Genomic DNA, 21,202 nt, shown 5'->3' on the forward strand with positions numbered 1-21,202 from the left:
TGCTTGCATCAGGTATTGTAACTCAAAACCAGATGCAAAGCCAGTCACGTATTCCTACAAAGGACTAATTCTAATGACTCTTCACAGCCTGTTCATATATTAGAACTTGCTTATGTCGCTATGTTTTACCTCCTTCAGTTGATGCTAACCTTGAATGAATAGTCCAGCTTTTCCCAAAGTTCAATTCCATTCGGTGTTTTCCAGCTCACAACTATAACCACAAATACATTTGTACACACATAGGTGTGTTTTTGTTTTACTTTCTTATCCAACCTCACAAAAGTAACAATTTTTACCAAAAGAAAAAAAAAATTAACTAAATGACAAGCTTTACAGAAAAGCAGGAGGAAGGTACTAGTGTCTATAAAATACTTAAAACATAGATAGTTCCAGCAGCAGTCCTGTATACAGACAGCATACATACTTATTAACATGAGTGGATTTAACATGGACATGTGGCCAAGCGAGTTCCTTGCCACTTACAGCCATCTAGAGCTTCCACTGGGGCCCTTCAGATTTGAGTGGTCCTTTGCACAGCAGCTTCTCCACAGTGTAACAGCCTAGCATGCAGTTTCCTGCTTCTGCTGCATCAGCTATCACGGAGAAAGGCAAGATTTGGGATCAGCATAAAGAAATGATGGAGCACTTTCAGCAAACAGAGTGGGACTGTGAATTCCAGTGAACAAGCAAGAAAATCCTGAGGCTTGATGTTTCCCCAAGAGCAACAGCAGCTGCTCCAGGACAGTTGCAGTCCAAAGCTTCAGTACTCTTCAACTGTAGGTAAAGGTCAACATATGTGCCATTTGTCCTGATCAACACGAACCATCTTGACTCCAACTACTGTGCCCTAAGACTTACATCAGTAAGTATCAAAGTTACAGTCACAGGTATTGCTATTCATGTTATCCATAGGTGATGGAACCCCAGCCATCTCTAAGATTTAATAGTCTAGTGGTTAAGCAAGCCATGGCTAAGTGCTGTTTTGCCAGCTCAGGTTTCTAATGTTACAAGTAGTGGTGCAGAGGAAAGCATCACCACCACAGTATGCTCAATCTGAATATATACAGCAATGCATATACATTTATCCTTCTTTCATTCTAGCACTGTATATATCTCCTGCTACAGATTTAGTTTTGCCTACATCTTAAAACATCTTTACATTTTGGTATGCTTTAAATATGTTTGTATTTTTACCTTTTTTCCTTTTTTGGCTGCTGTAATATTCAGAGCCATGAAAGAAATCAACTTAAGTAGCATGAATGGGAGCAGTGCAATGCGCAAGATATAGTTTTCCTTCAGCAGAGAACACCCACGAATGCTGTGTTTAAAAACACCCCTACGTAGAAAAGTAAAAACAGCAGTCCATTGGAAAATAAAACATCTATAAAGGAGGTGTTCCTATACATAGTGATGAGGAACCAAAGCTTTGAAGGTCTCAGTGCTTCTTTATTCACAAAGGAATATTAGCTAGCTTCTGTCCAAGAATCTCAATGCGCCAAATCAGTATGACTGACACTCAGAGCTCTCGAATCTGTCAGACAATTATTTCGTTCCTGTGTGAAGGGGAAAAAACCCAAACAAATAAATTAAGCAGATGTCCAGGCAATTCAAACAAACACACATACACACAATTACTGTCTTTAACAAACAGGAACATATAAATACAAGGAACTATGGAGAACAGACCCTTGTTCAAGTTGGGCAGAGGGACTCTCACCAATCTTCTTTGTATAAACATATTTTCCCCAGACTTTTAATTAGCAATATTGAAAAGGTCTCCTGTTAATGTATATATACATCCTTTACAGTCCTGACCCAAGGCTTACCAGAGAGGCAAGAGCCCATCTATGGGAATTGCCATGAGTGTCTATAGTGGCTGAACCACAAACTGAGAACTGATTTAATACTGCTGTGTACACAATAAATTACTCTTCTGGAAGTTAAACTGACTATCCATGAAGGAGGTAGTTTAGGGACATGCTGCCATTGTTGCTGCAAAGAATTATATTTTACCCTGATTTTCTTGGGTTTTGGCTGAACTTCACTCTAAGCAAAGTTTTGCACATGCTTCACATCACAGAGAACTGCAGTATGCTGACTAGAGATAATACAGTTACGACACCTTTCTGCCACTCAACAGTGAAATGAGAGCCATACGGTTTGGGCTTTCTTGCTACACAATGAAGATCCTTAAGTACAATTTCATTAGTACAGAAGCATTTTATCCTCCTAAAATTAGTTGTAGTTACTGTGTTAGTAAATGCACACAGTGTTTAGAATGCAGAACACTGCTAGCTTATTGGACAATCTAAGAAACAGCGACTTATTAGGAAACACCAGGAAATGGTGAGTAGTGATTGCGCGCACCATGTACAGAGAAGCAAAATAAGGAGGCTTTGTATTAGCAGAAGTGTAACATAGATCAGACAAACTTTTAGAGACTTCTCCTGTTCAACCTCTGAAACAAGTGAAGTCACATCTAAGGGGATCTGAACACACAGAGCAGTTAAGAAGATTTGGCCCTTTGCAATAAATGGGGCAATCACTTAGTGCTTATAAAAGTTCTTGTATTTTTAAGTGGCATTTACAAGAACACAAGATTCTAAAGGATTCATATCCACTGTAACAGGAGCTCAAAGCCAGATATTGCTTAATGTCATAAAGGTCAATGCTCTTTATTGGTCAGACTTAATCACCTGCTTAAAGTTAAGCATAGTTTACCAGTGTTACGGAACGATGCCTTAAGCACGTGCTGTTAACATCTTACTAACGTAGGATCTTGTCGATCGCTGGGAGTTTGTTCTTCTATTATTCATCATACTTTCTGTTTTTAATCTCAACCCTACTAATGATAGCTAGTTTTGTAAGAGTATTGTAGGGTTTCTTACTTGAAAATGATCTTCAGTAGCCTTGCCACCCATGTTAAGAACATTCAGAGAACTGGCACGCTTCATGCTGCAACCAGGACAGTGAACATGCAAGGATAAACCGATCAGAACAGCTGAAAACTAACAGCTCTAAAACCACAAGTATCACAACGAGCAATGCACAGCTAAGGGAGTTTTAACAATGCCCCCACCTGATGGTCTGAGAGATACCCTTTAAGGTAACTACATAAAGTTAGGTTTATTTTCATTCTAAATTACATATAAAACCAAAGGAATTGCAAGCTCCTTAGAGCTTAAACATTTCAGGCAACTCAGCTCAAAAAAAATCTTTATTTTAAAAGCATATCAAGTTAATACACTTATCATAATTTTTTAATCAGCCAATTAATTCTCACTTTTCATTTTATGCAGCTTTGTATAAAAGCACTGAAATATTCAGACAGTTTAGGGAGGGAAAAAAATGTGAAACATGAATAAATTTGTCATGTAGGCAGGGTCTTGGAAAAGCTACAACAAACACTGGGTTAGTACTTTCTGCCTTGTTTAGGTAAATCTCTGGGACCTATTTTAAAAATAGTTGCTGCTATGAACCCTTTCAGCTCTGAGCATTGGTAACAACAATCCTGGAATACTGTATTGAAAGCAACAGGTAAGAGGGAGTGGACATTCATTATCTGTACGGGAGCTAATGACAATCACAATATCACTGCATTAACAGTAGTATCTCCTGCTGTTTGAGACAAGGACTAATACTTTATCTACATTTCTCAAACATATACTAAATTTAACAAGAATATTTTAAAGTGTGTAATGGAATTCAAGATGAACCTTAAGACTCTTAGAAGCATGCTGACTACAACTGGAATGCCTGATGTCCTTTATCCTACTTAGAATGTTCTGTTTGCTTTGGTTTTTCATTAGCTCTTTAACTATGTCAGAACTACTAAACGAGGACTACCTAAAACTTTATAGACAACTGGCCAGTGCCTTCCAATAACATGGAAAGGTTTATCCATACAGATCACATTAGCTGTGAACCAGTTTTTCTTTCTACTGAAGCAAGACTGTCAAAACAAAGCATGAGTTTTAAATGCTTTCATAAAGCAAAGGCTCAGCAGAGTAATGAACCAAAACACTAACGAACACAGGCAACAGCTGCCACGTAACAGAAGCTCGCCTAGCACTACAGCTCAGCATTTCAAAAGCTAGAATGCACACAGTTTAAAATACTTGACATGAGTGTTAGCAACAACAAAGCAAGGATTCATGCATGGTATACACCTCATTTATCCAAGGAAACATGTACAACAGAGGTTATATGTGGAAGTCAGTTAATCTGTAAAACACAATGAGTTACCTACAACTCTTCAAAAGAGCAGAGAAGTTTATGGAGAACATTACAGGGAAATAGAAAATCTACAGGTAAAAGTTTACACAAGTACTTTAGCTTCTTGCTGAAATGCCAATAAATTTAACCCCCCCAAAACTTTTCATCACCCATGAGATACTGCTTTGGTTGGCTGGTTTGGGGTTTTAGTTTTTGGGTGTGGTTTAGCTTGGGTTTTTTTCTTAATAAACATAATTAAGAACCTTTAGTTTGGCAAATGTACTTTTAATTCCTTCCACTTTACGAAGGATTGCACAAGTAGCGTGTGGAAGTTGTTTCTTGTGCATAAGTAACAGCAATAATAAAAGTGGTTTTTTTTTTCCTTCTTGATGTACAAATCTTACTTTTTAAAAGTGAAAAATAATCCCAAAAAATCAAACCTAACATTAATGAAGGCAGCTTTAAGTATTATTGAATTCTGAAATATGATAGAAGAAAAACACCTGATGCCATGCTTCAAGTAGCGTGTTTCAAAGAACAGTTCTTACAGGATTTGCTCTTTGCCAAAGTGGCTTTTGCACAACTTTAAAGAATCAACTTCTCTGATGAGTTTTCCACTTTATTCCTTTTAACCTTCTTTATCAAGCAAGAACATGGAAACTAAGTATTTCTTTCATGCTGTGATATTGATGTACTTCTGTTTGAGTCTTCCTGATTCACAACCACACCCACACTATCAATAACTATTTAGAGAAGCACAGAGTTAAGTAACAGGTGTATATCTGAAAAAAAGTCTTCATAGAGACACAGGCAGGGAGTACAGAGGTGTACTCTAAAGAGGAAGGGAGATAAATCTTCTACCTAGAGTGGCTGACTTCGTAACAAAAAAGATGTGTGTGATCAGGTGTTTAAGGCAAGGCTGGATGAGGCTCTGGACAGCCAGATCTAGGATAGAGTGTCCCTGCCCATAGCAGGGAGGTTGGAACTAGATGACCCTTGTGGTCCCTTCCAACCCAGACTGATTCTATGATTGATACATTTGTTATGTCAGTATTACAATATTCAGCCACTAGACCCAGTAAAACCAAAAGGTCTGAATATTCCTGTTACTAAAAACTAAAAAGCAAAACCAGTTACTAAAGTTTCCTCAGAGAAAGAAATCAAAGTTACTTCTTGGAACACCAATATATACAGCCATGCTTCTTGATCTACAAAACTGATGTTTAACACTAGGAATCTTTACATTTGTTGTTAAAATCTTCATTTATATTGGCGGGTTTTAAAAGGTCTGTATTTCACAAGAACAGAAAATGCAGTTTTTACTTGTCTTTTACACACAACATGCATATCTACATAGAAGCCTGTCGATGCAATATGCTTATGACAAGTTTTAAGAATTAAACTACTCTTTGAGAACTATGGTGACATCTGAAAAACAAAAATATCTTATCAAAAAGGGAAAGCAAGAAAACCACTGTTTTATCTTCAAAATTGATACAGGTTCATATCTTTAGATGAGGAATTCTGGTGATACAGGCCCTGCACTGTAATTAATGTTAATGTGGGTGGGTCATTTCTACATTAATGGAGTAACACTACTAAAGTGCAGACAAAAAGGCAGAGGAGTTCTTACAGCACACTGCAAAACCAAATGTCTTCAGTTATACATAAGCATCATTTTCTACAGCTGTAATCACACAGTTAATTCACCTGCAAAAAAACGTTAGCTCCACTTACTATAGATGATAAGCTTTTAAGATACTGAAAACCTTTCCATGTCTCACAAAAATGAGGAAAAAATCCAAAATTAGCTACGAATGGATGTGTCTATCCATGCAAGAATATGCCTGAACTACAGTGGATGAACTCTGGACAGAGCTGAACAGGAACAGAAAATCAACATGTAAAAATGCTGATACTGAAGGCAAAGGAATCCCTTTTATTTCATTTGCATTTGCCTGTTTTCCCTAAATTATTTGACATTCCTGTCTTTTCTGCTTCTATATCACATGCTTGTCAGTTTACTCCTGGTCTGTCATCTCAGAGGCAGTTCTTAATAATGCAACAAGACCCACAAAAGTATTTTTTGACCTTGAATTTAATTCAGTGCCTTTAACATCAAGTCTCTGGCAGTCAACAGTGAAAACTAATTAATGAATCAGTTTGAATCTGTCTCCAGATCCCTGTCCCAGGCACTACCATTATCATCTACTACATTAATCATAGATACAACTGCTCCATCAGAAGATACTCCAAGGTCTCCAGTTTAATTGTTTCAAAGTGTAAGTTGAAATTAACACTTCCTCTCAACCATAGGAGTTCAAATTTTACACAGTAAGGGGAAAAAGTCCTGCCAAACTGACAGCAATTATGATGGAGATGAGGGTAACACCCACCAATGCTATTATCAATAACAGTAGTGCTTTTTTAATGTTTCAACTTCTCTACAGCAGGTAATATATTAATAATATTTTCATGGATTTATTAGAAGCATTATGTAGAGCCAAATCCATAATCATAGGGTAAATAGGAAAGAGTGAGAAGTCAGATTAGTTTTGGATTCTTCACACTGATTTCACTGAGGCCAAACTGTTAGTGAGATGCACAACTAGGTTGAAGCTTTCAACATTTTCCTCCACTCTCTGAAACTTGGATTTTCCAAAATAGAAACTGAAAAGGGCTCTCTATACCCACAGCAATGTATGAAGTTATACCAGGAATATATCAAGAATATTACTTGTGAGTTTACTGTATTTAAGCTTTTACTGTAAAAATCAGAAACATTTCTTAGCACTGCTGTGTGAAAAGGAGAATTTTTGCAAGTAAAAAACATTTACTGATAATTCTACAAGGTTTTTCTGTTCTTCGAATGGCTGAAGCAGTAGAAAGAGGGGGGAAAAAACACTGTTAAAATTGAGTTAACTCTTAAAAGCAAATACAATTCCTATTTTAAGACAGAAATCTCTGCAATGTGCAGTTAGCTAAGCAAAGAATACACTGTCCTCAGTACTGCCCTAGGCTACAGTGGGGGCACAGAAGGAGGGCACACCAGCACAGCTAAGAATAGATAATTACCCTGGGTTCTTTGGTTCACTGTCTCGTGAACTTCCTCCCTTCAGCTTTCTAACCAGCTTCTCACTGCTGCGTCTAATGGAAGCACGAAGTTTGCTAAAGGAACCACTGCGTTTTAAAGATCCAGTGCCATCCTGAAAAAAATTGAACACATGTGAAAGTGCAGGAGTTTGTTGCCCTCCCCCAAACCTGCCTCAAACGCATTTCACCGCTGACTTTTTTTTTTTTGGGGGGGGGGTTTAGATTGCTAATAATTACTTGGTACAATTAGCTAAACACAGGACATCAGGTAGCTGTAACTTTACCAAAACAAAAGGATTCCTTCCAAACTGTAACAATGGTTTCCCAAAGGTGAAGACATGCCCAAGCCATAACTCAAATTTAGTGAAACCCCACCGCAGCAGTCAAACCATTCACCACCGCCTTGCTACCATTTCCTGAGCGCAGTGTGGTTAACGGTACAAGCCTCAAGCAAAAGCATTCCAACAGTCTAAGGAAAAAAAATGGGTTTATTTTTTTCTACTCTACATGACTTGCAAACATGTTTGTTTAATCCTAAAATCCTTAAACAAAAACATTTCTGCTAAGAAGTGTGAACGGCTCAATTCCGATGCTTCATTTTAACTTTCACCAAAGAAAACTTAAAACACAAGGGAATTATTTTTTTTTTTCATACATTTCATTCATGTTTTCCACTGCTGTTGGGATCCAAAAAAACTTCCAGCTGACCACAATTCTTTATTTTACTCTTAAAATAACAACCCTGAACCTAGAGGCTTAGTAAGATTAGAAGTGATCACTTCCTATTTCACAGAAACCTTAGGTGATTGTTAGAGGAGAATTGTAAAAGAAGAAAGTAAAGTACTACTAAGCAGACAAAGACACCTGAGTTGGAGTGAGTTTATTAGAAGTTAGAAAGACAAGTACACAAATCACTGAACACCAAGATTAGTAGAGAAAAGCATAATTGCCAAAATCTCACACAAAGACTAAACAGCAATGCTACTTTAGAATAATCTTAAGTGAAGACATCCAGAGTTCCATATTGATGTTAACCATATAATAGGTCTCTAAATACATTTTAAAGCACTTGGAGAACATGCCTTTTACTGGTTTGGTTTTTTTCTCCTGTAAAGATCACCATCATGCCATTTCAATAATACCTTGTGTGATATTTTTAACTACCTTTTTTCCATAGTGAACAGCTACTTATTAAAGTTCATTGTAACTTGTTTGGTATTTGTTTTGTTTTGACTAATGTATTACACAGCAAATGGTTGTAATAACATTTTTTTGTATGACTAGATACATATCTGGCAAAGCTACACATGTACAGAAATAGAAAACCAAAAGAGACACCAGCACTGAAGGAATGGCCAGTTTACAGGGAAGTGTAGCTCTAACAAGACTCTTAAGGGGATTGCTAAAACACAGCAGTCAGTACTGAAGAGAAAAGTTAAAGCTTGAAGATGGTGCACGCCCGTCATGCAGGAGACAGTATAAGAATCACAAAAGGCATCTAGGCCTGTCAGAAACGGAGAGAGAAAAACTGAATGAAACTGTTGGGGAAAAATCAACAGTTTTCAATTTTGAACAGTTATATTTACAGTATTTCTAGGTCAAACAAATGTTTCTGGTGTTTTCTGGTGAAAGTTCTTCACTGAGAGTGTCATTGGACACTGGAATGGGCTGCCCGGGGAGGTGCTGGAGTTGCCATCCCTGGGGCAGTTCAAGGCAAGGTTGGACGTGGCACTTGGTGCCATGGTCTAGCCTTGAGCTCTGTGGTAAAGGGTTGGACTTGATGATCTGTGAGGTCTCTTCCAACCCTGATGATACTGTGATACTGTGATTTGAACTGTGTTTAAGGAAAATGTGCAGGCCCTTGCAATTACCAAATGGTTAATCTTTAGACAGTTTTGCCTGTGTGACTAAGGCAGGACACACAACTTACAGAGGAGCATGAATGATGCTGCATATTAAGGTAGCATTTGTATGAAGTACAGAACATCTTTAAAGAGGGGCAGCTTTAGTATTACATTTTTGTAAACAGAGAAAGGATTTGATTGGTTTCAGTTGACATTAACACAAAAGTAAAGGAAACAACCAAAAAAAAAATCAGAAGCAAGGAACAAATCATGGTGCATTCATTTCAGCTTTAACTTCTGTCAGGAACTTTCCTTGAAACAAAACTACGAGAAGAAAAATGTTTTCCCTTAACCTCCAGACAAAATTCTGCTTCATTCATTTAAAGAATTAAAATCCAGCTAACCTCATGAATATTTTGTGTATGTCTTACACACACACATACAGAATCCAAGTGGAAACTTCTGTATCTTTTCTAATGAAGCAAGGCAGCTAAAAGAATCCACCTTTAAATGCAAGTCGTGGTTCAATTTACATGCTTTTCACTCTCAGTGTTAAGTACAGAAACCATTACTGATAATATTAAGATAACAGTCTTGAGAGCCTTTAGCTCTCAAGCAACTGGAATGAACAATTAAAGTGATTCCTGCAAATGGCAAAATGCCTTGCTACCAAGTGATTACAAGATCAAAATGTAACTGCTAATGTTTCAAGCTAAATTGTGCATATTGTTCTCTCTTTTAAAAATAACACTTCATCTTTGCAGGATTGAATAAATTGAAATCTAAACTCTGATTAGAAGTAGTAGATGAGTGCAAAGGCTCATTATTCCTACGGTCTTAAATCGTGATGCTGTAGCAGTGATAAGGACCCAGTGAACAAAGACAAGACAAATTTGGTAGATATAGAGCATAACTTTAGATGCTTGAGCGTGTCCAGAGAAGGGCGACGAGGCTGGTGAGAGGCCTTGAGCACAGCCCTACGAGGAGAGGCTGAGGGAGCTGGGATTGGTTAGCCTGGAGAAGAGGAGGCTCAGGGGTGACCTTATTGCTGTCTACAACTACCTGAGGGGTGGTTGTGGCCAGGAGGAGGTTGCTGTCTTCTCTCAGGTGGCCAGCACCAGAATGAGAGGACACAGCCTCAGGCTGCACCAGGGGAAATTTAGGCTGGAGGTGAGGAGAAAGTTCTTCACTGAGAGAGTCACTGGACACTGGAATGGGCTGCCCAGGGAGGTGGTGGAGTCGCCATCCCTGGGGCAGTTCAAGGCAAGGTTGGACGTGGCACTTGGTGCCATGGTCTAGCCTTGAGCACTGTGGTAAAGGGTTGGACTTGATGATCTGTGAGGTCTCTTCCAACCTTGGTGATACTGTGATACTGTGAACTTTCATTATGCTAACCAGCACATTAGGAATAAGCAGACAAACTTTTGGATACTTCCAATCTGAAACAAAAACACTGAACTTCCCAATTAACTCAGAATGAGAGTCACTTTATTACTATAAAAAAATCAGACATAGCCATGTCTGTGGCAAAGTTTCAGTGCTGATTTTTATGTCACTCAGAATGAGTCACTTTATTACTTTTATTACAGCTCCCCATCATATCATTGCCTGTCTTTATAGTTGTCTGCTACGATGCTGCTCTGGCTGCCTCACACTTCACATTAAGGAAAAGTGACTCTTACCAGCTATCTGTGGTAGTGATTTCACTGCTTTCATATCACACTTCAAAGTAGTCTGACAGGCCCACAATCTTTTTGCAGCACACAGCTTAGAAAAATAAAAGGTATTTCCTCATACTAAAAACATTATCTTAAATTATTACACCATAATTTTTATCTGCCCTGAAACTGGCTTCGAGATCAATTGAAGCAAATGCAATTAGAGATATCCACTGTAATTTTCAATATACCAACAAATTAAGGAATAAAAATCTTGATATTTTTACCCTGAATTTTTAAGACTAAATATTTGTTTGCAATCAATTATCTATGGTTCATTTTAAGGGATGCATTTATACAGAACCTATAAACATGCACCTGAGCCTCAGCCACGTTCATTTTAATAGTTAATGACAAATTTGCTTACAGTAGGTATTTCAGTTCTTTTGTAGAATCACAGAATCATTAAGGTGGGAAAAGAGCTTTAAGATCACCAAATCCAACATTCTACCCAACACCTCCATGACCACTAGGCCGTGTCTGGAAGTGCTCTATCTTCCTGTTCTTCCAATACTTCCAAGGGTGGTAATTCCACTAATTCCAAGAATAAAATGTTTACTAGTGATTGAATTCCACATGGAATTCAATCAGTAGGCCTCCAAGTTAGGTGTTTGGGTTTTTTTTTATATTTGTTGTTTTACAAACACTACCTATTCTCTGACAGGTAAGAAACAGAGTCAGCTTGACTGCTTCATAATAATTTAAAGGCAAAAGGCAAGCCTCTCTTCAGACTCAGCCTCTAGAAGTAACTGATTTAAAAAAAACAAAAAATACCAAACTGTTTTATGAATCAGAATATTTTGTCTGGAGGGAACACACAAGGGTGAAAAAACAATTACATGATATGAAGTAGAGGAAAGAACAGCACTGAGATAGGAACACCAGGGGCAGGGTAGAGGGAGAGAGAGTTGCCCACTTTATGTAAGACACATAATACAAAAAATAGAAATAAGGAAAAGAAGAATAAAACAATCTCACTTCAGCATGCTAAAAATGAGAGAAGTCTGTTTGCCCTGAGAGGTCAAAATTTAAGTTTTCAAATCAACAGATTTTATCACTAAGTTTGATTCAAGTGTCGACCTAGAAATACTGTCTATTGCTTTTCCACAAAAGGCCCTTTAAATCCAAACCCTGCATGCTTGTTTCATTAATGTCAGTAATAGAAAAAAGTTTCATCCACTTAGAACACAGTCATGCAAAGTCAAGCAAAAATTAAAGGAGGAGTACAGTACACAGTTCTAACACTGAATGGGCAAAATGAGAATTATAAAAAAGGAGTTATCCAACCTTACTTTGGCTTTATTAATGATGCAGTGTTATTCACAAGAGATGCTGATTGACTGCCTTGGCACTGAAAACACCAATGCCAAGAAAACAATAAGAGACAAAAGCAAAGATGGAAAGAACATTCTCCTTTGAGACAAAAGCAGTATGAATTTTAGCAAGGTTTCTTTGGAATGCTAAACTTTGTCTCATATGGCTAAAAAAATGGGAATTGCTATTGCAAGAGAAATGAAACTTCAGAACACTCAATATTGCAAAGTAGGCTACTTCCCCTCCCATAAAGCAAAAGCAGGCAACACCACTTTCATGATCTAACAAAGCTGCAGCTGGGAGTTAGTTAACAGTGCAATATACATCCCATTGCCAGCAATGGGATAAAGCATGGGAAAGCTGGTGACAGAAGCAAGCAACTACATAAGCCACATTAATAATTGAAAGCTTGCACTGTGTTTTAAATTAAACAAAAATAAGGGTTAGAAAAATGCATATGTAATCACTATATATATGTTTTTATTTTATGGCAATTAGTGTAGCAAATATATATGGGGAACAAATAGGAACAATTTCCCAGCAAATTTTAAGAGTAGGAAGCAATATTAGTAATTCACTTAAGAAACATAAAAGTTACTATCATTGTTATGTGAGGGCACTGCCCCTTAAAATAGATTGTACAGCAGCATGAAAAGTTACATTGGGTAAGGAGGTAAGGAGGAGATTGTAGTTATTTTAGTGTTAGACTGATCACTTTCATTTACTCTAAAACTGCTAACACAAAATACACCTCCACAGCAAACATTCTTTGTATTTTCAATGGAACATTTAAAATATGGACATACATGGCACCAAAAGGACAAAGGCAAACATTAGTTAACTGCCAGAATAGTTCTACCAGTAAAAAGAAAACACTGACAAGCAACCGCAAACCAGACCATCACCAGGACACTCAATCAGCATTAAACAACTTCAGAGTTAAATACAACTGCTTGGTATTTTTCAAGAAATTTCAGCACTTGGGACAACCACAGCAAGGAAGTTCTAAAATGTTTAACTATTACCATTTTTTAGGTTACAAGGAACAAAATGCTAATCATTTCTTAATGGATTGCAAAATACAAAGTAGATCATCCACGAAAATACTGAACACACGGTAGGCTGGTGCATGGACAACCATTTTTGTTATGGTGGCAATTTATCTAGGCTATTTTTTCAACTGTGTACTGTACTTACCCCATTCCACTCTACGCTCATACTCACTTCCTCGCCTCCATCGGGACCGCTCTCGTACTTTACCACATCGACATTGAGGCTTTCTCGGCTCCGTCTTTTTTCTATGCTCTCAGGGTCATTCAGCACTTCAGCAACTCTCTGTTTATGAACATTGTCAAGACCCTGAGAATTAGATAAAGTGGGGAAAGGTTTCATTTTGTTACAAGCTGTATTAATCTACAGCTCACACACAATAATAGTATTGAGTCAAATCGAGTCATAACTCCATCCTGCTTTCACAGGGCAGTTGAGTTGCCCTTTATACACTGTGGGAAACAACACAGCATAAAGTGGATAGTTTGGTCGTTTGGGAACTCAGTGACTTGCCATTCTTTTCCTTGTTCCCTACATTTGCTAAAACCTCATGGTGTTTGTTTCACCTAGCTGAAGTCATCTAACCACCAGCTTAATATTCAAACAATTTATAGATCATAGACAGTCAATGTAATCATAGTTCTTCACCTATCAAGTGGTGCAGTATTCATCCACATTTGGAAAGAACACTGCAGGTGTCTGAATATCTAATACCTAAGATAGTGGTTGCATTATTTAAAAACACTGACATATGACAGTAATGTCATTTATCCCTCAGAAAGAAATCAAATAGAAATAAGCTCTTAGTAGAACAGGCTACATATGTGGTCAATAAAATACATCTACTTTCTGTTAAAAAATGACCATCCATTACCAAATAATCCTTTAAATATCTTAGAAATGCTGAAATATCCTCTATGAAAACCCTACATTAAAAACAAAGGCAAAATCTTAAACACAGAAGCTAGCAAACAATAAGGCTCAAATCATGCTTATTTTTAGTTTTGCCATCTTTACGATAAACCTCTCCACACCATAAATGGTATTTGTGGCAAGAAGTGATCCCAGCTGAATGCCTTACATGTAAGAAAACACCCTGCACATTTCACCACACAGCATTATCAGCAAATGCAGCTGGAGATCTGTGTGACAAATCCATAAAGTCTACCATAATAGAGGAAGTGAGAATTATACCACAGTTCTGCTTAAAAGCACACTACATAAATAAGTAGAAAAGATTGTTTAATAGCACATAAAAATCAGGCTCTGGGTTCCCGAACAGCTACCTTTCACTAACTGAAGAGGAGAATAGACCTCCCTAATGTAACTCTACACACAAGGAAGCATAAAACAATGACTTTGTATGTTCACTTCCACGTGGATGCAAAGAGCAGAAAACTGTCTAGAACTCTTCCAAGAGTAGAGAAGCATAGGCTCAAAATGGCTTTTGCAACAATCCTTTTAGCAGCACAGAACACAAAAAAAGCACATAACTATTCAAATTCTCTACTAAGGAGGCAATGTATCACACATGGACCTCCAGGCTCTGTTCCAAAGCTATCATTTCTTATTTATCTCACACGTTAAAAATAAAGAAAGAAAGGAGGGTCAAGTAACTGCACCTTCCCAGTTTGTTTCATTCTATCACGAAAGATAAAGGACAAAGAACCTCACCAGTATTCAGAGCCTCACACACAGATCCCAGGAGCTAAAGCAAACAAAACAAGCGTGAAGGAGAAGAGAGCTGTGAAGGATTGATGCATTTCCACACTTGTGAACAAAAGTACCTCTTTGCCTTTAGCTCAAAATGGGAAATGCATTCACCCTGTCTGTCCTCCTTTAACGGTTGGAAACTGAAAGGTAGTGTTAAATGCTGCTAGCATGACAGTCTCATTTCCTGCACGTCCCAATCTAGTGCTGTGTGTGTAGTGTGATACATTATGGTATAATGGTATAGGGAGTATGTGATGCACCAATGAAAATCTGAAGCATGCTTAACAAAGCAAATAGCAGCAGCAAACCTCCATCAGGCTCTATAGGAAAAAAAAAAACATTTTGTAGTGGCACAGGTAAGTCAGAAGTAGACTGATTGAACAGGCACTCTAACAGAGGAATTCTCTAATAGCAAGACCCTCCCATCAATAATTCCCAAATAATCAATTCCAAGCTTCCTAGTAAAAATAACAACTTGCAAAGCTGGTGCTCTGGCTTGGGTTTTTATATATACATTTAAAAAAAAAAAGAACAAACATAACTTCATGCTAAGTTTCCTTCCAGTCTTCTTATTACTACTACATTAAGCAACTAAAAATGGTTGTCTCTGTTCACAGGAAAAAAATGACCGTATGCAGGGGCAACAATGAAATTAAAAACTAAAGAAAATATGTTCAGATGCAGTGTGTATTCATTTCTTATTTTCAAGTCACATTTGAATGAGGACACACTGAAAATGAACCTTCAGTAAAAGTATGTGAAAGTCATCCTTAGTAAAATAAAGTATCTGTATCAACTATTTCCCCATGACTCTTCAGTTTTCCTTGCTGAAGATTTTTTCTCCCAGTTTCATAGCTTCCTCTTACCAGTTTCCTTCCTCTTATGTAGCAAACATTCACAAGTTTTCCATCATTTTTTGTAGAATTAAGAACTTATGCCACCTTCTCTCAAACAAAACTGCTGCTAATATCACTAGAAGAGGGTGAGGTTTTTGCCAGGAACATTTCTGCTATCTCCCTTTTCCAGAAGTCTACATACATCAAACACTGCAGTACCATTCATTAAACAGTATAACCAGGACATTGTCAATAATGATATGGTCCATCATCTAAGTCAGTTTACCTGTAAGCAGAATTTGAGTTTAGAATTTTACATAAATATATAGAAAAAACCCAGACAAAACCACAAAACAAACCATTTCAGAGAAAAATGTAACTATCTCATTTACCATTGCATAAAAATTAAATGAAGATTTAACTTTCCAAGTTTTTTTTTTAATTCACTTGTACTTTGCTTTGCTTTTCCATTTTAACCTTGACAAGCCACATTTGCTGGCCTAGTCTTATATATTGTTAAAAAAGACATCATACCAAATAATCAAAAAGGCAAAGGAAAAACACAAAACAATAAAATCCCAACAAAAACAACCTTTCTCCCACATTCTAAGTCAGAGAAAGGGTTACTTGAACAGCAGATTTGAGAGCACAGAGAGAGCTGTGAGAGACAGCACAGAACCTCTCCACATCACAAGATTAACAGTCCCCATTCAATCTGTAATATACATCCCATGGGTTTGTTAAAGAAACAGCAAGTGATACACTTATAATGGTCTAAAGGTTTGTGCCAGTCAATCAGTTCTAAGCAGAAAAAGAACATTTGTAACTTTGACAGCTCCTTACTAAAAATAGAACAGCATTAACAGCAAAGGAGATTCAGCAGAAAATCTCCATTTCCCTCCCCTAGCTAGTCTCTCTCCCAGGACATGTAGCCAATTGAGGCCTGCTGGCCAACGCAGTATTTTCCTCTCTTCTATTTTCCGCCTAATTTCACTTCCAATTTGAATCACATCTCTCGTACATGGTGCCAGTGCCCCAGTAATTAGCCAGTTTGCAAGCGTTAAGATGTTATCAGTTTATTAGCAATTCAGGCTGAAATTAGAGGATGACAGCAAGCACTAGACACTGAATAGCTAGAAAAGTCTACATTCTCTATGTGCATAAGATAGAGAAGCAGCAAATCTGCACAGCAACAATGCAGAAATATCATCAACACAAAATTTCACACTTGCCTGTTTACGAGATCTCATTGCTGCCTCTTCTAATGTTTCAGCAGCTTCAAACTTGCCCTGTCGTCTGTAAAGTGCCCCAAGGTTCTTTAAGGTAGTTGTTACTGTTGGACTATTTAAAAGACACATAAAAATAGTTTTTATATACATCATAAACACATACACCAAACTCAGCTCACAAACTAATAAAAACTTAAATCACTGCAGTATTTATTAAATAATCACAGAAAATACTGCAAGTCTTTCTTGAAATATACTATCATAGAATCAACCAGGTTGGAAGAGACCTCCAAGATCATCCAGTCCAACCTAGCACCCTGCCCTATCCAATCAACTAGACCATGGCACTAAGTGCCTCATCCAGTCTTTTCTTGAAGACCCCCAGGGACGGTGCCTCCACCACCTCCCTGGGCAGCCCATTCCAATGGCAAATCACTCTCTCTGTGAAGAACTTCTTCCTAATATCCAGCCTATACCTACCCTGGCACAACTTGAGACTGTGTCCCCTTGTTCTATTGCTGTACTTCATGTACATTGAAGAGGGTTAACAGGTTTTTCCAACTCCATAGGTCTCACTATGAGCGGTCAACAGCCCTGAAACTGGAAGTTAGTAACCAGCCTCTAGATTCACTCAAGAGAAAACTGGAGTGCTGCGTCCTTGAGATTCTCAGATGCACCTCAAGGTGAAAATTTAGCTCAATCTGACCATTTCCAACTGAGTAATTTTGAAGCCTCCAGAAACAAAATCACATATTCCATTACCAAATCTCACACTCCAACAGGACATTTTTATTTCATCGACACAATGAGAATTACCTCAGTCACTGTATTGTTGTGTGACATTTTGCTCCAGTAACAGCAGAGAAAAGATCTCCTCATGCATTAGAATGAACTACTACATGAAAAACAAACTAACAAAATGTACGGAGGAAAAAAGAGCAGATTTCACCAGTACAAAAATTCTATTGCTTGTAAATATAAAGAATTCAAACACTGAGGAAGCAAAATATCTCTCACTGAGCATTAGTACGTGCAGGTTGGTTACCACCTGCACATTAAAAAAGGCAGTTAAGGAACAAAATTCATGCAAAGTGAAAGTATTTTGCCAAGTATAATCCAAGTTCAAGTCCTTGTTTCTCTTCCATTTGAAAGTAAATACTTTCACTCACAAAAAATATATACTACTCATGCTTTAGAAAACTAATGCTGAATTGTGGCAGTTTAACTTTGTTTCCTTGTGCCAGCCAGAAAACTTGAGGCTCAGTTACTTACCCTCCTCTTTGCCTCTAGCCCTCTCTAGAGACCTTGCTGGAGCAGGGAGCACATGTATGCTAACTAATGGTATAAAAGAACAAAAGTGACCTATTCTATGTGAGGGATTGCCAAGAACACAACTGCTGATTTTTTATGTTACTTACTAGATCTAACCAGTCTAGATTAAAAGCAGCCTCAGGACTTGAAAACTGCTATTGTGTTCCTGAAACCCAATCTTGGAGCCTGAATTTTTAACACTACCATTTTTTAAGTCCTGAACAAGCAGCTTGTTTGGTTTCACTTTTAAAACTGCTTTAATCTGACACCTCTGGACACTGGGTATTGCCATGTTGTTTATCCTGTAAAGAAATTACCTACCCACCTGTCAACTTTGCAGGCTTTGTACCAGCCACCATATTCCCCAAAAGATGTGCCATCTTTTTGCTTTCCCTAATTAAAAGAAAAGTAGTGTTGAAAAACAATAACTGATTTGCAACTTAAATAGGTAAAAGATACAAAAAATATTTATGACAATGCCCTTACTTTGCATTCTTCCCTCTCTTCTGCATGCATCCAAATAGGCTTATTTTCATCTGATGAAAGAGAAGAAAGCATTTTATAGAAGTAGAGAAACTAGAAGCTATTCTGAAATAAAAGCTGTGAACCAGGAAATTCTACTATTACCATCACAAAAATGCTTACTGCCCATAGTATAAGCAGCAGTTCAAAAAAACAACTCATGCACCTCTTCTTTTATAGTTTTACAATTCTGTCTTCAATCTTACTAGAACTTAGAAAAGGTTACTTCTGAGAAGCTTTGAAGTCAAGTATGTGCTGCCACCGATTTGCCACGTGCCTACTCCTGTGCTAGAAAATATGCATTTATTTCTTTTATCATAATAACTGTTCTGACATCTACTAAATGGTGCATATGCTGCTGTCATGGAATGCAATGCAAATTCCTCACTCTGAGTTATAACTAATAGAATGCATTTAACTTTTAACATACAGTGAAATTCACAATATAAAGCTGCTTTCCCCATTCTTCAACAGAGGACTCATAAACAATGTATTTATGACATCATTAAAAATCCTTCACTGACATTTTCTCTGACTATAAAGTGGCATACATTTTTCTGCTGCCATAAAACTACTGACATTTGGGTTAGTTGGGCTTATGATAAATGATGACTGAAATGCAATCAATAAAATATAAACCTATCCTGTCTACTTCATGTAAGAGTAACTCTCCTTTTCAATCAAATGCTACTACTGTATCGAAACACTTTCTTATGATGAATGTAGTTCAATGCATTTATAATCCCATTTTTTAAGTCTGCCTCAAGCAAGCAACAACTTTAATTAGAACATCATTAACTTCAGATTAATGAAGATTTTGTTTCATAATAATCACACATTAAGCTCTAGAGACTCAGTTTCTTACCATCTACAGAGCCAAATTCCCGTTCATGAGCACGAGTAAGAATCTCTTTGTATAAAGTTTCTGCTTGCTTAAATTTGCCCTGTTTTAGATAGCAGGAGGCCTAAAAAAAAAAACAAAATACCCCCCAAAAGGTATGAGTACAGAGTTTAATTTAACTTGATAAATAAAACACATGCTGAATAAAGATGCATTTCATCAGACAATCTTAGATTTTCTTTATAAAAGGCTTACCAGGTTGTTCTTTGTTTTCGCAACATTTGGATCATCTGGTCCCAGCTTAGTTTGGTAAATTTCCAGTGCCCTCTGATAATAGTATTCAACTTCCTCATATTTACCCTGGTTCTGGCATAGTAAAGCCAAGTTATTGAGCTGTTTGGCAACATCAGGGTGATCCTTCCCCAGGACCTTGAAAAGAAACACATTAAAACATTCTCCGATTGAATCGGGGTTCAGAAATGCATCATTTAGCAATAGCATGTGTTAGTCTGCACTCCTTGTCAACTGCACATGAGGATGAGAGAAGCAAAACCTGCATTTGAAATATATGAACATCAGTCAGCTCTCCTGCAAACTGAAAGTGCTGCAGAACAATTAATAATGTAAGCAGTATTACAACATTATATACAGCATATATATATACAGCATAAAATCTGAATATGCAGGCATTCAGCCTCACAGACTACAATAAACATCCACATAGTCACAGAATAATCAACCTCAAAATATGATGTTTCATTTGTAATTCCAGTGCTCTTGTCAAATCAACATTATTTAACTATCAAAAGGGAAGGAAAAAGGTAAAAAAAAGTTCTTTACAAATACAGAATTTAGGATATACCCTGAGTGCTCCAACAGCTCTGTAGCCTACTGGAATTCACTACTGTGTTGAATTTCAGACAGTGCTAACTACTAGGGCATTGTGAAGTCTGTGCTTTATCTGGCAGATCTACCCAACCAAAACTTAAGGAAGAATTGTTTAACTTTGCAGTCTCCCTCAAAAAAGAAAACAACCACCAAGCATTCAGAAAGTGCTGTATTCTTTTACCCATACCTTTTCTCTGATTTCCAGAGCTCGCTTACACAATGGTTCAGCTTCTTTGTACTTTCCTCGCTTACCATAAAGTACTGCAAGATTGTTTAGAGTTGCTGCCACCTGCCAACAGTACAGAAATAGTAACTACACTGGAATTTGCTAATGCAAACATATGACAAATTAACACATATGCAACACATTGATTGAACATTTTTCATGCACAGGGTTGACCATCAGAAATTTTCAGGTGAAGAAATGATTAGTGACACATCCATATACGAGCAAGGAAAGGGAAAAAATTAAATAGTGAAATATTTTTGCTTCCTTTGTGGAATTTTCTTTTAGTGCATACATTCCTTCCATTTGTTCTTCTCTTAGAAAGTTTCCTCTCACATCTATATTCAGAGCTGCTCTGCTTCACACAGGCTACATGAAGCAAGAGATCACATTAATTTTACA

The 21,202-nt window shown here is 37.4% G+C and overlaps 1 protein-coding gene across 5 annotated transcripts in view; it reads right to left on the reverse strand.

Annotated features, from left to right (window-relative positions):
• Nucleotides 1–224: 224 nt before the first annotated feature.
• Nucleotides 225–21,202, reverse strand: part of KLC1 (kinesin light chain 1) — a 46,888-nt gene continuing 25,910 nt past the window's right edge. For 2 of the 5 annotated variants that reach the window (XM_064165852.1, XM_064165781.1), the window contains exons 7-16: nucleotides 20,762–20,863; nucleotides 19,942–20,115; nucleotides 19,711–19,810; nucleotides 18,810–18,859; nucleotides 18,649–18,716; nucleotides 17,016–17,124; nucleotides 13,382–13,543; nucleotides 7,291–7,421; nucleotides 2,889–2,955; nucleotides 225–1,553 (exon numbers count right to left, since the gene is read on the reverse strand). In XM_064165852.1, coding sequence (XP_064021922.1) covers nucleotides 1,488–1,553; nucleotides 2,889–2,955; nucleotides 7,291–7,421; nucleotides 13,382–13,543; nucleotides 17,016–17,124; nucleotides 18,649–18,716; nucleotides 18,810–18,859; nucleotides 19,711–19,810; nucleotides 19,942–20,115; nucleotides 20,762–20,863 — 1,029 coding nt within the window. In that variant the 3' untranslated portion in view covers nucleotides 225–1,487. Of the gene's footprint in view, nucleotides 1,554–2,888; nucleotides 2,956–7,290; nucleotides 7,422–8,173; nucleotides 8,813–13,381; nucleotides 13,544–17,015; nucleotides 17,125–18,648; nucleotides 18,717–18,809; nucleotides 18,860–19,710; nucleotides 19,811–19,941; nucleotides 20,116–20,761; nucleotides 20,864–21,202 lie in introns of those variants that run through there. The other 3 variants (XM_064165922.1, XM_064165997.1, XM_064166081.1) reach the window with 3 other exon arrangements.

The sequence above is a fragment of the Pogoniulus pusillus genome, chromosome 1 (genome assembly GCF_015220805.1).
Source record: "Pogoniulus pusillus isolate bPogPus1 chromosome 1, bPogPus1.pri, whole genome shotgun sequence".
Classification (NCBI taxonomy): Eukaryota; Metazoa; Chordata; class Aves; order Piciformes; family Lybiidae; genus Pogoniulus; species Pogoniulus pusillus.